The sequence below is a fragment of the Equus quagga genome, chromosome 5 (assembly GCF_021613505.1).
Source record: "Equus quagga isolate Etosha38 chromosome 5, UCLA_HA_Equagga_1.0, whole genome shotgun sequence".
Classification (NCBI taxonomy): domain Eukaryota; kingdom Metazoa; phylum Chordata; class Mammalia; order Perissodactyla; family Equidae; genus Equus; species Equus quagga.
Genome location: NC_060271.1, coordinates 107,353,340 through 107,377,040, shown reverse-complemented (window position 1 = coordinate 107,377,040; position 23,701 = coordinate 107,353,340). Strand labels below are relative to the sequence as shown.

Below are 23,701 nucleotides of genomic sequence, written 5' to 3'. Positions count from 1 at the left end.
AACGCCGGGATCTTGCCTGTAAACCCTTGGCCTTTCCCGCGGTGTCCCGCCCCTTCCCCTCCCCCTTTTCCTGTACCCTCCTTATTTTCCTTTCCTTCTCCCTCCCCCCTTTGATTTTTCCCAATCTAGGCGCCGTGAGCTCTGGTAATCTTACTACAGGTGCATTAGCCCGGCCTTATGAAAGGCTGTAAAATTTAACCGCTCATGTTGCAGCCGTCGCCGCCTTTCTGCTGGGGGACCCGGCCTAGACTGCTACTCAGTGACCTTTGGGGCTCATCGGAGGTAATCGGGAGTTTGGCCAGGGTGAGAACTCCATGAACCCCATAGGCCTCAAGGGGGTAATGCCCCCAGGAACCGCCCGCCCTGCACCGACCCTTCAGACCCATCAGAATCAGCTGCCAATTTTCACCAACACGGTCCGAGTTCTTGGAGTCTGGGGGACAAAGGAATGCAGATTTTTTTTTTCGTGTTGTATTGATTGTGACAAAACCCTAAATCATTTAAGCGTTTTGGCTCGTGGCAATTCTGAAATTATTTGCATTTGATGCACAAAGTAATTTATTTGTGCTTCCCTTCTAGTGCTTTCTGCTCTGTGTTATAGTAACACGTCTCATTCACTAATACTCAGATCCTGAAGACTGGTACTTTCTCAAGTCGTCTTTGAGTAGCAGCCTTGCTGCTCAGCCTCTCTATATGTCAAATAAATGAAAATCTTTAATTTAGAATCGCTTAAAATCCAGTTTTGATTTTATACAATGTATTTGCCAGACACCAACTCTACGAATACAGATTTAACTTCTTTTTTACCATCCACAAAAAAAGACATTACACTGTAAGTACTTGGAATACACGAGTTGGAAATCTTCCACATAAAAGAGGAAATCCTAAGGTATTTGTAATTCTTTTTTTTTTATCCGCTCTAACTTCACTTGGTATGTATAGGTGTGGGATAGAGTACAGGAGAAAGGCGGCTTAGTAGGATAAGCTTTATTCAGGTGAATAAAGTATGGATTCTCTCTGGGTAATGCTACGAATTTATACATATATATTTTTTTCAGATTTATCAAATTATGGAAAGAATTAGTCTATCTCAAGAAAAATCTCCAGCAAAAAAATAGAAGTTCTATAGAGTATATTTGTTCTCCGTTAGTCTTATTGATTTTTGTTGCTATCTACTTAACAGGCTTCTTCTCAAAAGGATTAAACGGTAAAGATCGTTTTATATACTCCCTGAAAGATAGACTATGATACTCCCTGAAAGATAGACTATCAACTTTGTAAAGCCTCACTAATTTCTTTCTTCTGTTAAGAATTTATGAAAATTGCTGTTGTTCAAAGCGTAGATAACTTATTGAAAGATAGCACTTATACTGGATAGCTCCTCTTAGGCCTCAATAAATATTTTTTGGCTCTGAATACAAAGTCTGTTGTACGAAAGAGAATTTCTAAGCAAATAATAGTGTAAACAATATGAAAAGAAGCAATTTTCCAACTTATAACAAACTGCTTTCAAGCACATTCAAGGAAAATGGGTAAACCCTGAGTGGCTTGCCTGCCTCTGTGAGACAGGTGTTTTGATAAGCTAATTACATATTATCTCTAGTAAAGGAGGACCAATTCTAAGCCGGGCTGTGTTAACTAGTTGCCGTAAAAAAATAATAGTACTGTATACTATTTCCGTACACCATTATACTGAGTACTCCTTCTCTAAGAACACATAACCAATTCTTTTCACTAAGCATCAATCCAAATCAGGGAGATTTTATTGTACAGAGCACTTTTATTCCTGCTGATTCTTTTGAAATCAGTTTCACCCACATAAATTTCTGTCTGTGATTGTGTGTTAAATTAAGATCACATTCCCAGATTCAATTTGAATGTGAAAGCTACTTAATTCAATTCAACAAATATTTCAGTATTTCCTAATTTCCTAATAGGAAGTGTTGGAAAATTTTTAACATATTACTGTTGTTAAATATTGATGATAATATTAGTTTAGGAAGGGCGAGTTAGTTCTTAAACCTTTTACAGCAGCTTTCAAAATTTATCTGCGTTTCCTAGATTCGGTATCTTCAGAGAAGCATTAAAAAAGTAGTTCACTTTTTATCTTATTTTCTTCTCCATTTTAGTTTCACTTTTAAGTAATTGTCACCATTTTAGCTTAGATGTGAAACCTTAAAACAAGAAAAACAAGTTTAGACCTTTTGTACACATATTGATTTTTAATGTAAAGAAATAGTCTGTAGCTACAAACACTAGTCTTTTAATATGTATTTATGTATGTGGTGTATATTTATATACTATAGGTCAATCCAAACAGCTATGTTCAACTTTCTTTTCTTTTTTGAACATTTCATAATCTTCTATTCCCTTTTAGAATGCTGTTAAGAAATTCTGGGAAGGAAAAAGTTTTAGCCGCATGTTTGTAATTCTTTCACATTGTATAAAGAAATTAACTTCTCATTAGCCAGGTCCTGGACTACAATCAGCACTAAAGTATGGCGGGGAGCGGGGGGGGGGGGGGGGGGGGGGGGGGAGCAACTGTTAAAGAATGCCAGTACTTTGACCAATTTCAAAGAATGAAACTAGGAAGAGGAAAAATGTAAAGCAAGAGTGCCCCACTGATACAAAAATTACCCAAATGGGTGTTTTAGGAGCGTAAAACAACTGGGAAGAGTGAGGCTTTCTGAGGAATATCTGATTGCATTCAAAGATGTGAAACTGTAAAATCATCAAGCCCTAAACTAATCAATTGTGTTGTTCCTTCTCTGAGGAAAGAATACTAACGAAAGGGACTTGATCAGCTTGGTGTCTTAACCAGAGAGAGCTAAACTAGCTTACACTTAGAGTTTAGCAGTTTATGCAGCACTATCTTGAAAGGAGAGAACCTGTGTTAATAACCAGCTCTCGGCTGTACTTAGAGAAATATCATTCAAGACATTGAGTTCCCTGAAAATGACTATCTTCTACTGTAAATTAATAAAAATGATTTTAGTTAATAAATCCTTTTCTTAGGAGAAGTGTTATAGTATAGGGATTAAGAGCATAAGCTCATGGAGTGTGACAGAGTTGGGGTTGAAACTTGGCTCCACGATTTAATTAATAGCTGCTGGCCCTTGACTGAGTTTTTAATCTCCTGCTACTTCAGCTTCCTCATCTGCAAAATGAGGTTTAATAATAGTACCTATCTCAGAGAGTTGTTGTTAGGATTAGATAAGGCAAATGAAGTAACATTGCACAGTGTCTAGCACATACTGAGTGTTCGGTAAATGTTTCCTCGTGGTAGTAGTAGTAGTACTACTTTTGTCAGTTGCTAAAAATTTGATATGATCTGGGTACATTGACAAAATTGAAGTTTTTGTTCTGCAAAGCTAGGGACAAGACACTGGAACATGGTGACTAGTTTTAAATGGCCTTGTTTTTTGTGGGGTTTTTTTGGTGAGGAAGATTGGCCCTGAGCTAACATCTGTGCCCATCATCCTCTGTTTTGTATGTGGGATGCCACCACAGCATGGCTTGATGAGTGTGTAGGTCCGTGCCTGGGATCTGGGCCTGCAAATCCTGGGCTGTCAAAGTGGAACGCACTGAACTTAACCTCTGTGCCAGTGGGCCGGCCCCTTAAGTGGCCATTTTTAAGACATCTTTGTCTCTTCATTCATTGACTTCAGTAAGGGAAATTGTCACTTTTCTTCTTTGACCCAATCTATAGAGAGAAAAACAATCTGACATATGTAAGAAGCAACAACTCAGAAAAATAAATTTTCTTCATGAAAGGTAAATCCTCAGGAATCCCGAAATCAGATGCTGAAACCTTCTTAAGGGTTCTATCCAAAGGTATTTTGCCTGTGGGATGAGGAGTTCGCGAGCAGCGGGGAAGTTGCCACTTTTTATTACAATATTTAGTCTTTTTTTTTTAAAGATTTGCACCTGAGCTAACTGTTGCCAATCTTTTTTTTTTCTCTGCTTTTTCTTCCCAAATCCCCACAGTACATAGTTGCATATTTTAGTTGAGGGTCCTTCTAGTTGTGGCATATAGGACGCCACCTCAGCATGGCTTGATGAGCGGTGCCATGTCCACGCCCAGGATCCAACCCGGGAAACCCTGGGCTGCTGAAGCGGAGCGTGCAAGCTTAACCACTCGGCCATGTGGCCGGCCCTGGTGTTTAGTCTTTAAAGCTAATTTCTGTAAGATTACATACACTTTTTTTAAAAAAAGCAAATCAAAAATCTATTCCAAAGCCAATGATAAATGGATACATACACTACAACTCTCAAATAGATAATTAAGTTTAGACTACATATGAAAGAACTGGCTTGAAATTCAGGGATAGGAAGAATTTTCTTAGATCTCCCCATTAGTGTCCCCACCTCGTTTTTCCAATGAGACTGAGACCTAGATTTGCAGCGTGGTGAGCACAATCGTTCCTAAATCCTGCCACAGGGACTGTCAGTCTGAACCTCGACAAAAATTCCTCCAATCCCAGAAAGATAGCAACTATTGCCAACCACTCTTTCTTGGGAAGAACCATCCTTTGTTGAATAAATATATCTTTCTGTGATATATCTGTGAATATATCTTTCTTACTTTTTTCTGTTAAAATGCTCCTCTGCCCATCTTTTAAAAGGATGCTAAGAGTAATTGTTTTTAATCTTATATGTTTTCTCGATAGAGAAAGTTTTGTTCCCTCCATCCCCCAATTTTTTCAGATCTATCTGGTTCCCAAAATCCAAAAGTCTGGAATCTCTAGTAAAGAACAAAGCATGAGTTTATCCAATAAAAAACAGAAATAAGGGGCTGGCCTGGTGGTGCAGCGGTTAAGAGCACCTGTTCCACTTTGGCAGCCTGGGGTTCACTGGTTCATCCTGGATGTGGACTGGCATGGCTTGGCAGGCATCCTACATATAAAGTAGAGGAAGATGGGTGTGGCTGTTAGCTCAGGGCCAGTCTTCCTCAGCAAAAAGAGGAGGATTGGCAGCAGTTAGCTCAGGGCTAATCTTCCTCAAAAAAAGAAAGAAAGAAAGAAAGAAAAACAGAAAACAGTTAAGAAACACCCCCCAGCAAAAAATGAAGAAAAAATGTCTATCCTTAACTAAAAATGCAAATTAAAATAACATGCTGTTTCTGTCAGGAGTGCAGTGAAATAGGCACCTAGGCTCACTAATATGAATGTGAAATAATACAATATGTTTGAGGGTCAATTTGGCAATATGTTTTAAAATTATTAAATTGTATGTAAACTTTGGCCCAGCAATTCTACTTCCTGGAATTTATGCTAGGAAATAATCATAGATGCCCATAAAGATTTACGTACAAAAATGTTTGTAGAATCTTATTTATAATGTCAAAAAAATGGAAATAGCTTGGAAAAATCAAACATAAAGGGATTGGTTAAATATGTAATGGCACATAAATTGGTTATATATATTATGGCCATTAAAAACCACAATCGTAGAACAATTTTTAATGTCAGAAAAATGTTAATGGTATATAGTGAAGTAAGAAAAGCAGATTTCAAAATGATATGCATGCACAAAATTATTCGCTTTGTAAAGATAAATAGTATCAATAAAAGTAATTTGTTTTCTTTTTTTGCTTTTCTGTATTTTACAATTTCCTATAATCATTTTTTTTTTTTAAATGGGAGGCTTGGAGACAGAGGAGTTCCAAGTTTGAACTGAAAAGTCACTGTTTAGTAGCTGTGGAAATGGAACATGTTACTATACTTGCCATTTCAGGTTCTAGGTTTCTCAGGAGAAAATGGAGGTTGTAATGATGCTGGGTGGGTGGTATTATGAGTGTAGCTTACATGCGTTTTGGTTATTTTTAAATTTTTTTCTGTTAGGACCTGTATTACTTATAATAAAAAAGCTAAATGTAATCTTAAATATAAATAAATAAAAAAAATATTTTAAGTGGAAGTAGTAACGGGGGACTTAAACAGGACAGTTAATATAGGAAGACTCCAGCGTTAATATATATACTCCCAAACTGTTAACTGCAGGTGCCCCTGGGAAGTGGGGTTGGGTTAAGATAGGGAGGAGCTTTCGTGTTTTAACTGTCTAGTCTTCTGTACTGTTTGAAGGTTTTGTGATTTTTTTAAACAAATATAGTACTTTGTAAGAATGCTTAAACATTATAATGTGCTCTTCTCCCACACTCTCTGTCCCTTTCACTCAACTTTATTTTCCTGCATAGTTCTTCTTACCTTCTGACCTCTTCATTTATTTCGTGAGAGTCTCTCACAGTGTGAGATCCACAAGGGCAGAGACTTTATTTTACTCACTGATAGATTCCTACTGCCTGGCATTGTGCTTGGCCTATACTAGGTTCTCAATAATATTTGTGGAATTAATGAATTCTACTAAGAAACTATTTCAGCGACTTCACTTGGTTGTTGCTCAATTAATATTTGTGAATGATTTCCCCAAGGTTAGACAGCTGTTTATTGTCCACATCTGACCCTCTGATCTCCCAGTCCAGAGAGGTTTCTTTTGCACCAATTGTTTGGGCTTTTTAACAACTCTTTGAGAGTTGTAGTGAGACATCTGTTTTATGTTATAAAAATGTGCCTGTGAACCTGCAGGTATACAACCATTTTCCAGTGGGACACTGTTGGTATTTGAAACAACATCAAAAGCCCCACTTTATCTTTGAGTTTTTCTATCTGATTACATACCATGTTTGTGTTTTATGCACAAACAGTCCCTAGTCCCTCTTCCTGCTTCCTCCTCCTGTCCAATGCAGCAGGTTCGCGGGTTCTCATACAGATAAGTGAATTACTGCAAAGTTAACATTCCTGTGATGGAGATCAGTTTGCCAAGTTGGTCTTCCTAGGTGTAAAGAATAAAATTATTTTCCTGAATTTTGGTGGTTACACTTATTCTGGCACAATATTGGAAGGTACCTGATTTTTGGTCACCTTAGATTTCAGAGAGGCACTGTTGCTACAGTTAAATGTCTTCGAATGAGGTGCTAATGAGGTCCAAGTTTTGTTTCCCATAGGAGCCTTCGAGCTTCCATGAAAGGAAAACTTTGAACATCTATGTATATTTACTTGGGAGTCCTAGGAGGAGAGTAGAAATTATTCAACACTCTTTACACTGCCTAATCTAGAATGGTGGTAAGGATATGTGTACTTCCTTTCATCTTTTCTTCCTCAAAAGCTTGTATTATGCGCTTAATAATTATAAGCTACTATGCTTAAAAACCAGTACAAAAAGATAACAAATGTATGGACCTTGCCCTCAAACCCAGTAGGATACAAACACATAAATATATATATATATATATTTTAAAACGAAATTGATTTGGGTTCCATTATTTCAGATTTAATAACACTCTCACTTCTTTTCTATTAATCTTTCTGTTCTTTCTTACCCTGAGTTTTGCTCAGAGTCCTAGTCTAGCACAAATCATTTCCCACTTTTTTGTTTCCTGCCCCCAGTGCTGTGAAATTCCAAAGCTGCTATTTCTGATAGTATATTTATCATTGCATAATTTCTCTAGTTTTCTTCCATCTGGTTCCTCTGTAACTAGTCGTTGGTTTGTATAGGTCCTGGTCAATCTATCATCTCTTAAATTGTCTTGAAGCACATTTGCCTATATTTTCTGTCTGATAGTAGGTCCCCTCAGCCCCACCAATGGAAAGACAAGCTGGTTAAATCTTGTGGGAAGGTTTCCTAGGATCTTGTGGCTCCTGATTTTATCCCAAAGCTCCACTGTTCCTGCAGTCTTTCAAAAGATGATTTTTCCAGCGAGAGCCTCCCTCTCTTCTCTTCTTTAGGCATCCTGGAAAAGTAGTATTTCATGTTCACCTCTTGTTTTTTTCTTTCTTTAATGAAGCATATTTATAGCCTACACACACACACACACAATTTTAGAATCTATAAAATCGTATTCTTCCAAAATATTCCTTAACTTTTCACTAATTCAGATATAACATTTCTAGTTAGTATATAATTTTGAAATATTATTGAATATGGTGGACCACAAGATAGCTCTTTCTTTGGAAAAACAGTCCCAAGCCAATTGTGTGGAGGAGTACTACTCATTATGAATGTTCCATGAATGTTTTTTAAAAATCGCATTCACTTTTACATCCTCCCAGTTACTACCTATTTGTGACTGGGTCTATTTTCTTTAAAAATCTTGTAATTTATTGGCATTTTAATTTATTTTTTGATAAATTTGCAAACAAACAATTTTACTTCATATCTACCATGATTTCCTTTTTTTTTTAAATTTTTATTTCTAATACCCATGTAGAACCACACAAGGAATATGTAATATTTCATTCACTTGGGATGGAAATCATCTTAATGCAATTTATTTAAAATAATTTAAATGTCAACTTTCTATAATCTTTTCTACAAGCAAAAAGTTGTATATAATTTCACAAAAGTACTAACTCAGGACATATTTTGAGGGTATATCATTGAAGTTTATACTCTGTATTGCTTACACATTAGATATATTTCCTTTAAATGAAACTTTATGAAGGACAGTCAAGGAAAAGTTATTTTATACCTTAAAGCACCTTGGAATGTGGAAAGATGGAGGAGCTATAGGAAGAGTGTTCATAACTAATTAGCATCCTATTCCTGTTGACAAAGCAAAATGCACACAAAGTAATTGTTGAAGTAAAGTAGCATTTGAAAGAAAGATACAGTGGTTGGCTGGCTATTCCTGCAGTTCAGTGGTGTGGAGTGATTCCCCACAGTCCAGGATCACTGTTGCAGCCTGTGTTTACAACCATATTCCAATAAGAATATATTCACGGTGAATTGGAAAAAGCATTGAGTTGGGAAGTCAGGCAACATACATTCTCATCTTTATTATTAAGTAATCATATGATCTTAGATATGTCACAGACTTTCTGGGTCTCATTTTTCTCAAGTATCAAAAGAGGGCTCTAGATCCCAATTATCTTACTAAATGTTAGTATTCACTGAGTACTTACTATGTGCCAGATACTGTATGAAGTGTTTTACATATATTAACTCATTTTTTCACTCTACGAATACAAGCAAACTGTTCATTTTTGGACAAACCTCTGCCCCTTTCCTTATGCCATTCTTAGCCCTATAATATTAATATTCCTTAATTGTTTCTATGAGTTGCTCTACCTATGAAAGTCCTACGCATAATTAAATCTTAGCTTAAATATATTACTTCATAGAATTAGAGAAGTAAAGTGATTTTCCTGAGGTCGTCCTCCTACCTCTTTGATGAATAAAGTGTGAGGTAATGAAAAGAAAAATCACCTGGGACTCAGAAGACTTGAAATTGAATCCTGTCTCTGAAATTCGCTACTTGGTTTTAGAAAAATCACTGAGATGTTTTAGACATTCATTGTCTCACTTATATTCATTCATGTATCATACATTCAAATGTACTTTCAAAATGATTCACAGCTAATAATCATAATCCAATTCAAAATTTTTAATGATTTTGGACAGCAGTGTTGCATGTTTTTCCTTGCTTTGCTCAATTATTCCACTGAGTTATATAGATAAGATGATCAATTATCCACGTAATATTAAATTGAGAATGTAAAAACTTTTTTAAATTATAAAAAAATTTATGTTTATTGTAGAAAATGGAAAATATAGAAGAGCACAATGAAAAAAGCAATAATCCTACATGATTTAACTTTCCAGATAAAACATTTGTCGTTTTTAGTGCTATAGCCCAGGCATCTTAGAACAGTGCCAGGCACAAAGCAGATGCTCAATAAATGTCAAATGACTTTTTTAAGAAAAAGAAGTTAGCTCATACTGCACAGTATAGTGCAGTGACTATGACTGTGATCTCTGAAGTCCAGCCTCCGGGGTTTGAATCAGTAGACTGAGTAAAGCGGACTGCCCTCCCTAATGTGGGTGGGCCTCACAACCTATTGAATCTATTGAAGACCTGAATGGAACAAAAAGGCTGAGCAAGAGAGCATTCCTCCTGCCTGGCTGCGTGAGCCAGAACATTACTCTTTTCCTGCCTTAGGACTCTGAACTTTTCTTGCGTTTCAAGCATGCTGGCTTTCAGATGGGAATTTATACCATCGGCTCTCCTGGGTCTCCAGCTTGCCTATTACAGATCTTGGGACTTAGCCTCCAGTACTGTGTGAGCCAGTTGCTTATTTTATATATTATTTTATATATATGTGGTATTGTTCTGTTTCTTTGGAGAACCCTGACTAATACAGTGCATTACACCATAAACAATTTTCCAAGTCATTAAATATTCTACATTATAATTTTTGCATAGTATTGCACTGTAGCAATCTCCTCTGTTGTAAGAAATTTTAAATTGTTTTCATTTTTTATATTATAAATAATGCTGAAGTGTATGTAACTTGTATAGATATTTATGCACATCCCTGATTGTTTCTTTAGAATAATTCCATAAGTGAAATTGCTGGGTCAAAGAGTATAAAAAATGTAAAAGACTGTTAAAACATGTTGCCAAATAGCTCTCCAAAGTGGTTGCAGCCATTTATACACCCACCAACAAGTATACAAGGGTATTTGGTTCTCTGCACCTTTATTAAGACTGGATGAATTCTTTTTTTTTTTTTTAAGATTGGCGCCTGAGCTAACATCTGTTGCCAATCTTCTTTTTTTTTTTCCCTCCTTCTTCTCCCTAAAGCCCCCCAGTACGTAGTTGTAGATTCTAACTGTAGATCCTTCTGCTTGTGGCATGTGGGACACCACCTCAGCATGGCCTGACCAGCGGTGTCATGTTCATGTCCAGGATCCAAACCCGTGAAACCCTGGGCTGCCAAAGCGGAGCATGTGAACTTAACCACTTGACCGTGGGGCTGGCCCGGGATGAATTCTTTTAATCTGCCAAATTTTATTTCTAAAGTGGGTATATTATTTTTTATTTATATTTTATTAATTTACAGGGAGATTCAGTATTATGCTTATTGGCAATTTGTTTATGTCCTTTACTGATTTTTCTGTTGGAGTATTTCTTCTATCTTATTGATTCTTAGGAACTCTTACTATATTAAGGACATCAATTCCTTTTTTCATGTTACATTTTCCTGACTCTTATTATTTTAACAGTTAAATGACTACTTCATCTTGAATTTGTCTTAGTACATATAAAATGAAAACTGTCATAGCCATTTGGTAAATGTTAATTTAGTTTAATGACTAAGTGCCAGTCATGGTACTCAGTGATGAAGACAGATATAAAAGATGCAGAAGAAAGACATTTAAAAATATATATATAGCAAGTGCTGTGATAGAGATAAATACAAGGCATCATGGGATGCCACAGAGGATGTTCACTTATCTTAGACTGAAAGAAGAGATCAAGAGACCCTCACATCTTCTACATCGAGGCTCAAATGTCACCTTATCAGGGGGCCTTCTCTGACTCCTCTACATAAAATAGCAAGTACCACACACCCCATCACTCTCTAAATTCCTTATTCTGTCTTAACCTATTTTATTCTTCTTCATACCATATATCAACAGCTGACATGTTACTTATTCATTTATTTATTCTCTCTCTCCCCCCATCACAATGTCCCTCCCCTACCATAATGTCTCTCCCCTAGGAAAATTCCATGGGAGCAGGGTCTTTGTTTTGTTCACTGCTGTATCCCCGGCACCAAGGATAGTGCTCAGCATTAGAAGGAGCTCAAGTAAGTATGTATTGAATGAATGATAGGAAGGAAGGCTCTTCTATGTTAGTGGAAGAGGTTTTTCTCATCTTATCCACTGCTACTTTTCCCTTCGCCTGTGCTCTGTGCTTCCCCCCTGCCTACTTTTGATTGAATTGTTCCTTTCTATATCTTCAACTTCTCTCTCCCTACCTCACTGAAGCCCCCTAACTGACTGATCTTTCGGGCTCAGTATTAGCCCTCCCTGATCCATTCTCACTAGATTGATCGTTCCAAATGTAGACTAGCAGACAGAGGTAAAGAAGACATTTCAGACAGAATTTTTTTTCTTGAAGCTGAACATCTTCACTATTTTTTTAAATTGAGTTCATAATAGTTTACATAAATGTGACATTTCAGTTGTACATTATTTCTTTCTTTTTTTTTTTTTTTTTGAGGAAGATGAGCCCTGAGCTAACATCTGCTGCCAATCCTCCTCTTTGTGCTGAGGAAGACTGGCTCTGAGCTAACATCCGTGCCCATTTTCCTCTACTTTATAAATATGTGGGACGCCTGCCACAGCATGGCTTGCCAAGCGGTGCATAGGTTTGCACCCAGGTTCGAACCTGCAAACCCTGGGCCCCTGAAGTGGAACATGGGAACTTAACCACAGTGCCACCAGGCAGGCCCCAGTTGTGCATTATTTCTTGACTGTCCCCACATAAGTGCTCTCCTTCACCCCCTGTGCCCATTCCCTACCACCTTCCTTTGGTAAACTCTGTACTGTTTTATTCAGACAGAATATTTTAAGTAAAAGAATGATAGCAGTGTGACTCCACCTCGATCACCAGAAGCTTTGGAACTCCTACACAAAGCAGTCTGCACACCAAGCCTCATTTAAAACAATTCAGTAAGCACCTGCTATATGCCAGGCTGTGGGGGGTGGGTGGGTATAGAATAATATATTGAGTATTTACTATGTATGCCAGATACTGTCCTAACTGCTTTATACCTAATTCTCCAAACCACTCTTTGGTAGAAGGACTGTTAGTCCCTATTTGCAGATGAGGGAACAGAGGCACAGTAAAGCCAGGCACGCAGCAGAATCAGGATTCAAACTAAGCAATCTAACTTCACAATCTGTGCATTTTACCATAGTATAACGTTAGTGATAAGTCTTGTTAAAGAATTATGCTCAGGGTGATCTGGAGGACAAGAGAGAGGCACCTCATTCAGCAAAATAGAACTGACAGGGAACGGTCACTAATGGATATGGGAGGAGGGAAAACAAGAGATCTAGGGTGGGTGATGGTACCACTCATCTAGATAGGGAATACAAGAGTAGAAGGAGGAGGAGACAGTTTTAGGGGTTGATAAATAATATCCCTTTTCCTCTCCTGAGCTCAGAACCAATGAGATATAGATGCAAGAGTCAGGCAGAAGAAGACCAAAACATGACCTTTTTGATTACGTTAATAGTTACTGTGACTTCAGATGTGCTGCCAAGTGGGCTCACTAATGCTCACTCCTTAATTAAACAGATTTACTCACTTGGTCCCAGACGCAGCTGGAGAGTAGAAAACAAACTCTCCTGTTTTTTTGGTTTCAGGCTTTGGATAGGTTGGTTCCAAACGAAGGAATTCAGAAGGCATAAAGCTACACTTTCCCAGGTCCTTCTATCACCCCTCAGTCAGAAGTCAGCCCACCGGCCAGGAGTATCCTGCTAGAAAAAAGTCCCCTTATGGGAACATTAAGAATGGGGAATAAAGGGGGTGGAGGAAGTAGAGAAGTTAGTAAAAGAGTACAAACTTTCAATTATAAGATGAATAAGGTCTAAGGATCTAATGTATAACATGGTGACTATAGTTGATAAGACTGTATTGTATAATTAAAATTTGCTAAGAGAGTAGAACTTAAATGTTCTCACACCCTCCAAAATCATCATGTTGTACACTTTAAATATCTTACAATTTTGTCAATTGAGAAAATTTGAAAATTGAGGAAAAAAAGAATAGGGAATAAGTCCCCCCACCAACATCTCTGAAAATGTATATTATTGACTATACAAGTATTAATCCTTGAGCTAGGTAAAAAATAGAAGCCCAATCCTAAAAATATTGTAGAACAATATACAAGTAAATCTTGGTACAGAGAATTCATTATGGTTATGTCTTTATATGCTCTTTGGGAGTAGCAAACCCAGCAATCACGGGGCAGAAGGATGAGTTTACTACTTGCTTTCAAGAAATTCCTATAAATACGTTATGGGCACCTGAATTCATTTAGCAACCATTTATTAATGCCTGCTTTGTTCAAGGGAGTGTGCTAGAACTGGGATATAATGCTGGATAAAACATAAATAATGCCTTGAAGCTCCCAGGCTAGTGATGAAAGCAGGTGTATAAATAATTACAATGCAGTGAGATAAACACTAATAGAGATACATACAGAATGCTGTTAGAGTGATTATGCTGACAGACTTAGGTAAGTTTTCAGAAAAAGTAAAATTTGGGCTGTCTTGGATGGAGAATAGGGATTTTTTTGGAATATAATTTAAAAGCATTAAGCCAAAGCATTCAACCCATTGTCCTTGGGTTGAATCTGGCTCTCATCTAGGTTTCTCCAGCAAACCTTAATCTAGTCACTACTATTGCAGCCCCAAGGACCATTTCCCTCCTCATGGGTGCATGGCTTTCCCCCTCAGAACTGAGCCTTTTCTATAAATGTGTAGTTAACTTAGCTTTTCAATGGATGGTGATCATGGTTGCTAATACCCTGAAACGAAACTAAACTCTAAGATGTAAAAATGAGCAATTTAACTAAAATAATACCTCTGAGGCTCTCCTTCTCTCCAACCTTTTTTTCTCACATATAACATATTTTTACTCAGTTTTCTCTCTCCTGTGTAAAAATCTGCATCTCTTCTGCATTTCTCTCTTTCTTCTCCTTTGATTATTCTCCTCTGCTTTACCTCCCTCTCCTGTCTTTTAAATTATCAAAATATAGATTTAAAGTACATTTTACAGTATATTTGTAATTATTATAAAGCATTGTAATAATTACTAAAGTGTGTGTTTTTTCTACTTTTAAAAATAGATAAATTGAACCTATTGTGGTGTTATGAATAAATTAAGTAGCTTGCTATTTGTAACTGGTTTTCCATTGTGCCCACCTCTACCCCACTTTCCAACTAAACCACTATAGTAATGCTGTGATAACAACTGTTACATTTAAATTTTTTTTCCTAACTGCAACAATGCTAGGAAATCTTTCTAGTTTCCATAGCACTTTCCATATCCAAAGTCCTATACAAGTAACCATAATATTTCATCAAGTCCTAGTTTTCTATAAAAATATATGCAAGTGCAGCGGTGGTACTAAGAATAGCATGGAATGGATTTTTCATTCTCATAATCTTTATTCTTTGTCCTGGACAATTCACCCCTTCCTTAGTCTTAACTCAAGACCTATACAAATACATTCCCCTTTCCAGCCAGATTCTTGCCCCCAAGGCCTTCCTATGGAGAAGCTTTACAGCTATCACAGTACAGTTCTACAACATAAACCTGTAAAAGCACGATCTTATGAAAATGATAGATTGGAGGGATGGTTACAAAATAACTCTTCCGTTTACAAAGGATTTACTTCACATTGTTTTAAAAGAGCATGTTGTCTTTAGTATGTTCCAAATGATTTGAATTTTTCAGAAGTACATCTTCCAGGTAAATAAAATTATCTTTTTTTCCCTTTATCTGACATAGATGAGAATATCCTAATGCTGCACCTCACAGCTATTAGTTTGTTTGCCTCCAATACAACAGCAACACCTCAGGCTGTGGAAGAAGTGACCCCAGTCAGGAGAGCAGGAGCTACCTTCATTGCAGACACATCACTCCACTTCAGATATTTCCCACCTCTAAATTGGAGAAGGAAATATGTCATTCACTCTAAGTAAAAGAGAAAACGATAAGGAGGATGACGTGACATCATTTACTCTAATTAAGGGAGAGAATGATAAGGAGGAAAAGTTTGAAGACGCCTATGAATTTATCCCTGTGGCAACAACAATGAATCTAGTATCTTCCCTGGAAGAATGCACAACTGGACTGTATTTATTTCTGAATAACAGATTCTCAGACGCCATAAATCTCATTCATCCATGGTCAAAAAACAGCATATACCATGCTCTACTTTATAGTATCCTTACGGTTGTCAAGGGCATCTTGACTTTTGATCCAGAGGATATACAGAATGGAACGACTGCTGCCCAAGAAGCTTTGAAAACCTGTCACAGTTTCCGAAGAAAATCCAGAATGATAAGTTTTTCTCATCTAGTAAGTAAACAGGGAATAAAGGCAATCAGAGAAGAGGAATTGCATGCAGAAGTCTGCTATGCTGAGTGTTTGATCTTGAAAGCCACTATAACATTTATACAGGAGGACAGTGTGCTTAATTTTCTTAAAAGTGGGATCAGCGTTGGGTCAAGTTATCAAATATACAAAGACTGTCAACAAGTATTAACACATTTACCTAACCACCAAAGCAAAACCCACAGACATCTGGTTGGAGGAATAAAATTTGGACTTGGAGCATTCAATTTGATATTATCACTTGTGCCACCAAAGACACTCAAAATACTCAATATGGTCGGATATTCTGGTGATAGAGAGTTAGGCTTGACTTTGCTTAATGAGAGTGCATCTGAATCCCATTTAAATAATATCTTAAGTCTGTTGACTCTACTCTTTTATTACAGTTATATCCATGTAGCTTTTGGTGTTGAAAAGGGTCACAGTTCTGCTATAGAAGATCTCTTTCTAATCTACCTTCAGAAATTTCCAAAGTGTGTCATACTTAAATTTTTTCAGGCACGTTTTAGTATGCTGAAAGGAAATTTTGAAAATGCACAATTAGCTTTAGAGGAGTGCATTTTTCTCCAGAATGAATGGAAGCAGATTCATCACCTCTGTTACTGGGAACTCATGTGGTGTCACATTTTTCTGCAGGATTGGAAGCACGCTTACTACTATGCCGATCTACTGTTTCACCACAGCAGGTGGTCCAAGACAATGTATTTGTACAGTAAAGCTGTACTACTGGCCTTGTTTCCGTCTGATTTTGTGAAATCGCTAGGTGAGGATATGAACTCTCTCTTCATAAAAGTGGATAGCCTGAAAGCCAAAATTTTAGGAACTTCTGTGCCAATTGAAAAGTTTGTTGCTGAGAAGGGCCAGCGCTATGGTACTACCACAGGCTGGTTTACAGCACAGCCCCTTCTGGAATTCATTTATGCCTGGAGTGGTTTCCGAATCATGAGCAAAAAACTAGGCCTTATCAAAAGCTGGCTTTCAATAATTGACAAAGGCGAAGAACTTTTACGAGAACATCCAAATAAAGAGTATGGCACAGATGACATAAGTTTCCTAAATTTACTGAAAGGTCTATGTCTGAAACACTTAGGCAGATATTCCATGGCTGAGGAGTACTTTAATCGTGTCATTCAAAAGGAAAAATTGTTAAAATATGACCACTATTTGGTGCCATATACTTACTATGAACTGGGAGTTCTATACTATCTAAAAGGAGATCATGCCAATGCGACAAAAAGCCTGGACAACATAAAAAACTACAAAGACTATTCCATGGAAGCCCGATTACAGTTTAGGGCTCACATAGCCCTTGAACAAATAGCTAAAGAAAAGTGATTTAGACACAAAGTGTGGTTTTGTTTATTATGAATGAAGTATCTACAGTTAGCAAGGTAATTAACAGGTAGGAAAATCATTTCATTGTGGAAGAAATCCAAGAAGAGGCGGCTGCTAAGAATCTGACCAGTAACAAGTAAGAAAGGAATTGGCCATTACTTTTCCCCCTTTCCTTCTGCATACATATAAAATGGAATGTCTTAGACTGGCAAATGGAGTGATGCACATTCTTGAAAAAGAAAAGGCAAATGATGTACATTATATACTCTCTTATATGTTATAAATTGATCAATTATGTTAGATAGCATTGTCAAAAACTCAAAAAATATTTTTTACCATCTCACTAGTATACAACTTGCAAATAAAATAGGGAAAGTAGCTACACTAGGAATCCCAGCCCCCTGTAAATGTTTTGATTTAATTGTTAAAAGAAAGAAAAAAAGACTTTAAGGTCTTACTGACATTTCAAAACAATGATACACTGAATAGCATAGACTGAATGGTTTTCCCTCATACACGATAATTTTCATTGGCTTTTTATACCAGAGAAGATATTTTCCCCCTGTGTGATCAGTAGTACATTTTACTTGTTTTCATTGGGGAGCTCAAAAAAGGGTCTATAATTTGCCACAGGATAGAGAAGAAAGGAGTCCTCCCCTTACACACACACACACACACACACACACACCCCTTCTGAAGATAATTGGAGGCGGCCAAGGATGCACTGGGTAGAGAAAAAGAAGACTAGGCTGGTGGAGGGAGAGTTTAGTTACCATAGCCTAGCTTAGTTGCTCTCCCTAACGTGCAATTCCTATTAAGACTTCAACATAATTAAACTGCTTGCATCTATCCTGTTGCGATTGTTAGTGGGCTAACCTGAGAGCAGCTGTATGTAGGGGGCTCCATATTGTTTTGCCTGCCTTAGGGATAAAATCAGTACCTAATTTCCAGACCATTAAGTCTGGCTGAGTGTATCCTCCTTGCTGTCACTCTTGGAAACCGAAGTTCCTGGGAAAGTTTGGTTTGCTAAAACACAAGTGTAACACTTTCTCATGCTTTGGCTGTGCAGACAACTAACTGAACCACAATGAGGAGCTAGTATTTCAGATTTAGAAATGCTTACTTTGAAAAACATGCTCCTCATTAATTAAAAATAGACCTTTAGGTGAACAATTGTGGTTGAGTTATTCCCCATTATTTAATCAGTATGGTATAGTAGTTAATTTAACCACTCTCGCCTGATTACCTGGCTTTGTGTCCTAGCTCTGTCACTAACTAGCTATGTGGACTTGGGCCTCTGTGCCTCAGTTTCCTTAGCTATAAAATAGGTATAATAATAGTTCCTATCTCCTGGTTTTTGTGTGTTAATTAAGACAGAGTTAATACACATTTATTATTACTACTACTACTAGTAAGAATTATAATACATTGTTCTTCAGTGCAGAGGATTTAAATTATTTTCTTGGGAAAAAACAAAGGTCTCTTTGTTACCTGCTTTGCCAATCTAAAATTTGACCTGTTAACTTGCTTTTTCTATTCTTAGTTTATCTTGGTCACTTATGAAATAAGTAACTCTCTGCCTAAATTATGGTTTTGTGTTTTGTCCCAGCTTCTTCCAATAAATAGCAATTTGTTAATTGGTTAAACATATGTTGAATGCCTACTATATGCAGGCACTGAACAGGGTACTGAGGATATAAAGTGTGGTCCCTCTCCTGATGGCTCCATTAGGGAGATAAGTTAGAAAAGGATTTTGTTGGGGTGGAGACACTTAAAACAGTTCCTTAAACAGACAGGAGTTTATTTGGTCCAAACAAAAGCAATCTGAAGTTAGGTGGCTCCTTTTACTTTTATTTTTCCGTTTGGCCTGTAGGCCTTCTCTTTCATGTCTTCTCACGGTGGAAAGAAGCCTCACCTCCAGGCCTTCTGTCAAAGCCATGCAGATTGGAAGAGGAATGGTTAAGGCACAGAAAAGGCTTTCTCCTTCTTAGCAAGCTCTGCCTTTTTATTTTGGAAGGAACAGCCTTCCTAGGGACTTCCATGTATATCTCATTGGCTAGAAATATTTATGTGGTCACTTCTACCTGCAAGGGAAGCTGAAGGTTGAGTTTTAGCTTTCAAACCTCATTAGGAGGTTGTGGGAAAGGATCATTAAATGAACCAACCTACAGTAACTGCCACAACACATAAGATACAAAATGGTATCGAGGGGCACAGTTGAAAAGGCGGCAAGGCAACAATGAGATCGGGAACCACCTGGGGAAGATTGTATGGGGGCTCTAACAGGAAATCTTGCAATTGGCATTTCCTTGGTGAAGTTGCCACCCACAGCAGAGGTTCTGGCCCTTAACTGGTCCAAGAGTTGACCAGACACCTTGAGGCTGATTCTCACTAGTCAAACTCACAAGAGACTAGGGTAGAATTTACCCTGCTGATTTATTTATTTATAGTGGGGACTATTCCATAGTTGCAAACTCAATTTCCTGTAGGGATCAAGCAGGCAATGTAAACATAAGAAGCAGCCAAATGTAGAACAATAAAAATGGTGGAAAATGAAGTTGTGAAGTTGTGAAGAAGAGATAGCAAACTTATCTAAATGCTTTCAAATTAAAAAAAAAAAAAAATGTAGGGGCCAGCCTGCTTCAGCGGTCCGGGGTTCGCCGATTCAGATCCTAGGTGTGGACATGGCACCATTTGACAAGCCATGCTGTGGTAGGCATCCCACATATAAAGTAGAGGAAGATGAGCACGGATGTGAGCTGAGGGCCAGTCTTCCTCAGCAAAAACAGGAGGATTGAGAGCAGATGTTAGCTCAGGGCTAATCTTCCTCAAAAAAAAAATTTAACACTGTGCAGTCATTAAGCCAATCTGCCCATCCTGATATGACCTTTCGGCCCCTAGTTTGTGACTTCTGGTCTATTCCTTTCTATTGACTAGAAAGTGTTCATGTTTCCATCTTAAGAACCATTTCTTCTGATAAACAGTGTACTCAGAAAACCAGCAGCAGAGTCACAAGGCAGCATGGCAAGCATAGAATCAGAATGTAAAGAGACAGATAGTTTTAGGAATATCTATTCCAGGCCAGGGTGAGACTTAATGAAGCATTCATTCCCCACAATAAGCAGACATCTCTGGAAAGTCCCTGCCTTCCAGATTCAAAGTCTCCAAGAGACCCCTCCCAACCTTTTGCTTGCTGACCTTTCTTCTTCCGTGCCTTCTCCGCCAACCCTGGGTTACTGAATGTCCAAGTAGGCTACAATATAATTAAGTTTCCATTTACTAAAACGCAATCCCATTCCAGTCCTGCTTCCAGAGAATACAAACCAGGTCACTGAGTTTGGAATTTCGGTCCTCCCCACATTCTTTGGTCACACAGATTATTTATGGTCTCTTTGTGCAAATGAATCAGATCTAATCGCATCCATTTTATTTAACACTTAGGACTAGTTTATAAGAGCTTTGGGGGGCTACCTCACTGTTGCCTTCCTGTGCCATAAGCACAGATAAAGTGCTATTCAAGCATTTTTTATTCCATGAAGAAATTTTCTTATCTAATTTAGTAAATGTAATAACTATTGGAGGCTTGAGATCCTGAAAAGACGAAGAAGAGGGGGTTAAGAATGAAGAAAAGAACAAAGAGAATTTCTGGTAAAGGCCCAGAGTCAAAGTTCTTCTCAACATGCCCTTGCCCCAATCCAATCAATCACTAAGTCCTGCTGATTTCTTCCTTGAGACATTTGTTGAAGCTATCCCTCTTCCCTTTTTCACTTCCACTGCTATCAACTTAGGCTAGGACTTTATTTCCTGTCTGGACCACTGCAGTGGTTACTAGGCACTCAGTAGTGAACATCCTTTTTTGTTCCAAGGCAATTCCAGGGAAAATAAAAATGATTAACTCCACTTTACTATTTTTTTCAAATCAAAATAAAATACACATAAAACGTGTATACTCTTGCCACTTAGATTACTTCTTTGTATAAGAGAAACTAAAAAAAAATGGCACTGATTTTTATCCAAAAGATATTATGTGGGCATATTTAAGAAGGAATCACACAGAAGCAGTTTTCTAAACTTTCATGCCCTACATTTGTCTAGTGCTTCAGAGTTCACAGTCTGTTCAAATGTTTTCATCCTAAGGAAACAATGCTATCTTCCCTCTACTGCTAGGGAAACCCATCTTCCCTCTCTGAGGTTGTAAAATCTCCCCTCTGGGTGGGACAGATAACTAAGCAATTTGGAGACACTGCCTTTCTAAAACTAGATTTTCATTTGGGAAGTGGTTCTGGAATTTTTTCCCCCTAATATCATGGCTTTGTTTAAATAGGCTACATTTTACATCAAGTTTCATGCTCTATATGCTCTATACTTCTCTATTTTCCCCATGTCCAATTTTTCTGCACCCTTTCTAGTATACTGATTTAATCATGTCATTCCATCACTCAAATTTTTCCTATTCTCTTCGGTCTATTTATTCACTCATAACATGAGTTAATATTTGAAAGTTCTTAGAATAGTGCCTGGCACATATTAGGTGCTATACAACTGTTTGAGAAATAAAAGTTCAGTTCAAATTGAGCACTTACTATATGCTAGGCAATGTGCTATAGAGGAGGTATATATGGTAGTAAATAAAAGACATAAATAAAACCCTCTAAGGGAGTTTACAGGGCTCACAAAGTGTCTGTGTATGGCTTAGTCATAAAAATTTAGAGCTGCCAGTATCTTGGGTCATCTAACCCCATAGTTTCATTTATAGATGAGGAAACTGAAATCTAAGAAGGTAAAGGACTTCCAAAGTCATAAAGCTGGTAGGAGCACAGCCGGTGGTGTGCAGGAGCCAGCTTAAAGCAGTTTAAAAAAGCCCGTTGTTAAGTATATATACACATGTAACAAAGTATTTCATTCTGCAGTATAGATAGAAGGCTTAAAATGCAAATAACCAGTTGTCACAAACTGGGTGTAGCTCTTTAGGACTGAATTTTTATGCGGCCAAATGTTTTCCTTCATACTATAATAACAATTGGTGTTTATATTAGCTCTTTGTAAATTTACAGAGGACTTTAACTGGCAAAATCTAATTTAATCCACTCAAGCCACATTAATATAGTCAGCCAATCATTCAATGAGCGAAGGTTACAGGAAGGATTATTTGGAATGAAGACAATAAGAAACAATATACTTCAGGGATTATACGGAACTCAAATCCCAGGTAGTCAGGGGAAAGCTGATTAACTTTTGATGTTTTCTACATTGTGGTTTGACAGTCCTCTAATTCTGTTTTTGTAAATCTCCCTGGGTGTTCAACTTGCAGGAACTCAACATTTACCACCTTGTACCATTTTTCAAGATTACAGACCGGAAAAAATTCTGAACTATACCAGATGCCCACTAAGTACGTGACCAGAAATCCGTGGTGAAAGCGAGTCTTTTGCACTTTTCCAATTGGGGTGGGGTAGGGTGGGGTAGGGTGGGGTAGGGTGGGGTGGGGTGGGGTGGGGTGGGGTGGGGTGGGGTGGGAGGGCGTTTATAGAGAGTGGTCGGTTAGGCAGAGTTCAACCAATCTCGTGCTTTACTTTCCGGCTTCAGCATCTGCAGGACTGTACCACGGACACCTCCCAAAGAAGCTTAATTGCCTTACACAGGCCAAACAAACAAGAAATACCTTGGCTCTGTCGCTCTTCTCCAAGGTACTTTGACCTCACACTTCCAGAGCTTTACGATTTACCCAAAGAGTTCCTGTGCTTTGAATCCATGAAAAAAGTGTATTACCATGTCTACTCTCAACATGGAGCTGGCACTAGCCTTTTCCTCTTCAAAAAAAAAATTGAAATGTCCATCGTGGCAGTGGAGAGGGGTGGCTCTGGCGAAGAAGAAATATTATCATTACACAAAAGTCTCAGCCCCTGCTCGCACCCTGCACCCGGCGTTTACCACTCCAGATCCCGCGACTCTCAGACCTCTAGGTGTGTCCAAGGCCAAGGACTACAAAACAGAGAATTCTGGGGGAAGGAAGTGACGACATGACGCAAAGCATGCTGGACTCGGGCGGGCTCCGCTCTAGGAACTCTTTCCCGACGGCGTGCTTGCGGGGTCCCGGTTGCCACTAGGAGTTGTAACTGGTGTCTGTCTCTTTTGGCAGGATTAAAGGTTGGGTACCACCTGGTTTGCCTACAGCTCTAAGTATCATGGGGCTGTAGGCTAGGCCAGGGAAGCTGAGCTCCAGAGCCTTAGCTGTTGCGCTCTTATTTATGCATCCTCCAAACCAATTTTAAGAGGAAATTGTCACAGATCCGGGGGCTTCTCCTTGGAGAGATCCGGCGGAGACACAGAGCCAGAGAGCGACTGGGTGGGTATCAGAGTTTTTTTTTGTTTTTTCGCTCCCCCCCC

General features: G+C 38.1%; 2 protein-coding genes across 11 annotated transcripts in view; both read left to right on the top strand.

The window, feature by feature from the left end:
- Positions 1 to 9: 9 nt before the first annotated feature.
- LOC124239368 (tetratricopeptide repeat protein 39B-like) lies at positions 10 to 23,245 on the top strand. 9 transcript variants are annotated; one of them, XR_006888613.1, is made up of 6 exons: positions 10 to 144; positions 11,565 to 11,651; positions 12,406 to 12,519; positions 15,371 to 17,450; positions 22,626 to 22,706; positions 22,901 to 23,245. XR_006888613.1 is itself a non-coding variant. In XM_046661142.1 (4 exons), exon 4 carries the CDS (start codon positions 15,545 to 15,547, stop codon positions 17,312 to 17,314), a length of 1,770 nt encoding a protein of 589 aa, XP_046517098.1. In that variant the 5' UTR covers positions 10 to 303; positions 11,565 to 11,651; positions 12,406 to 12,519; positions 15,371 to 15,544; the 3' UTR covers positions 17,315 to 18,911. The 9 variants fall into 9 exon arrangements, 1 of the variants encoding a protein (XP_046517098.1); XR_006888610.1 differs by having other exon boundaries at positions 10 to 282; XR_006888608.1 differs by having other exon boundaries at positions 10 to 303.
- Positions 23,246 to 23,346: 101 nt separating this feature from the next.
- Positions 23,347 to 23,701, top strand: part of GEMIN6 (gem nuclear organelle associated protein 6) — a 9,967-nt gene continuing 9,612 nt past the window's right edge. Inside the window, exon 1 of one of the 2 annotated variants that reach the window (XM_046661141.1) lies at positions 23,347 to 23,660. The gene's annotated coding sequence lies outside the window, so the exon portion shown is untranslated. The remainder of the gene's footprint in view (positions 23,661 to 23,701) is intronic. The other variant, XM_046661140.1, reaches the window with a different exon arrangement.

Coding starts and splice junctions, on each gene's coding strand:
- LOC124239368 (XM_046661142.1), top strand. CDS start 15,545: ATGTCATTCACTCTAAGTAAAAGAGAAAACGATAAGGAGGATGACGTG.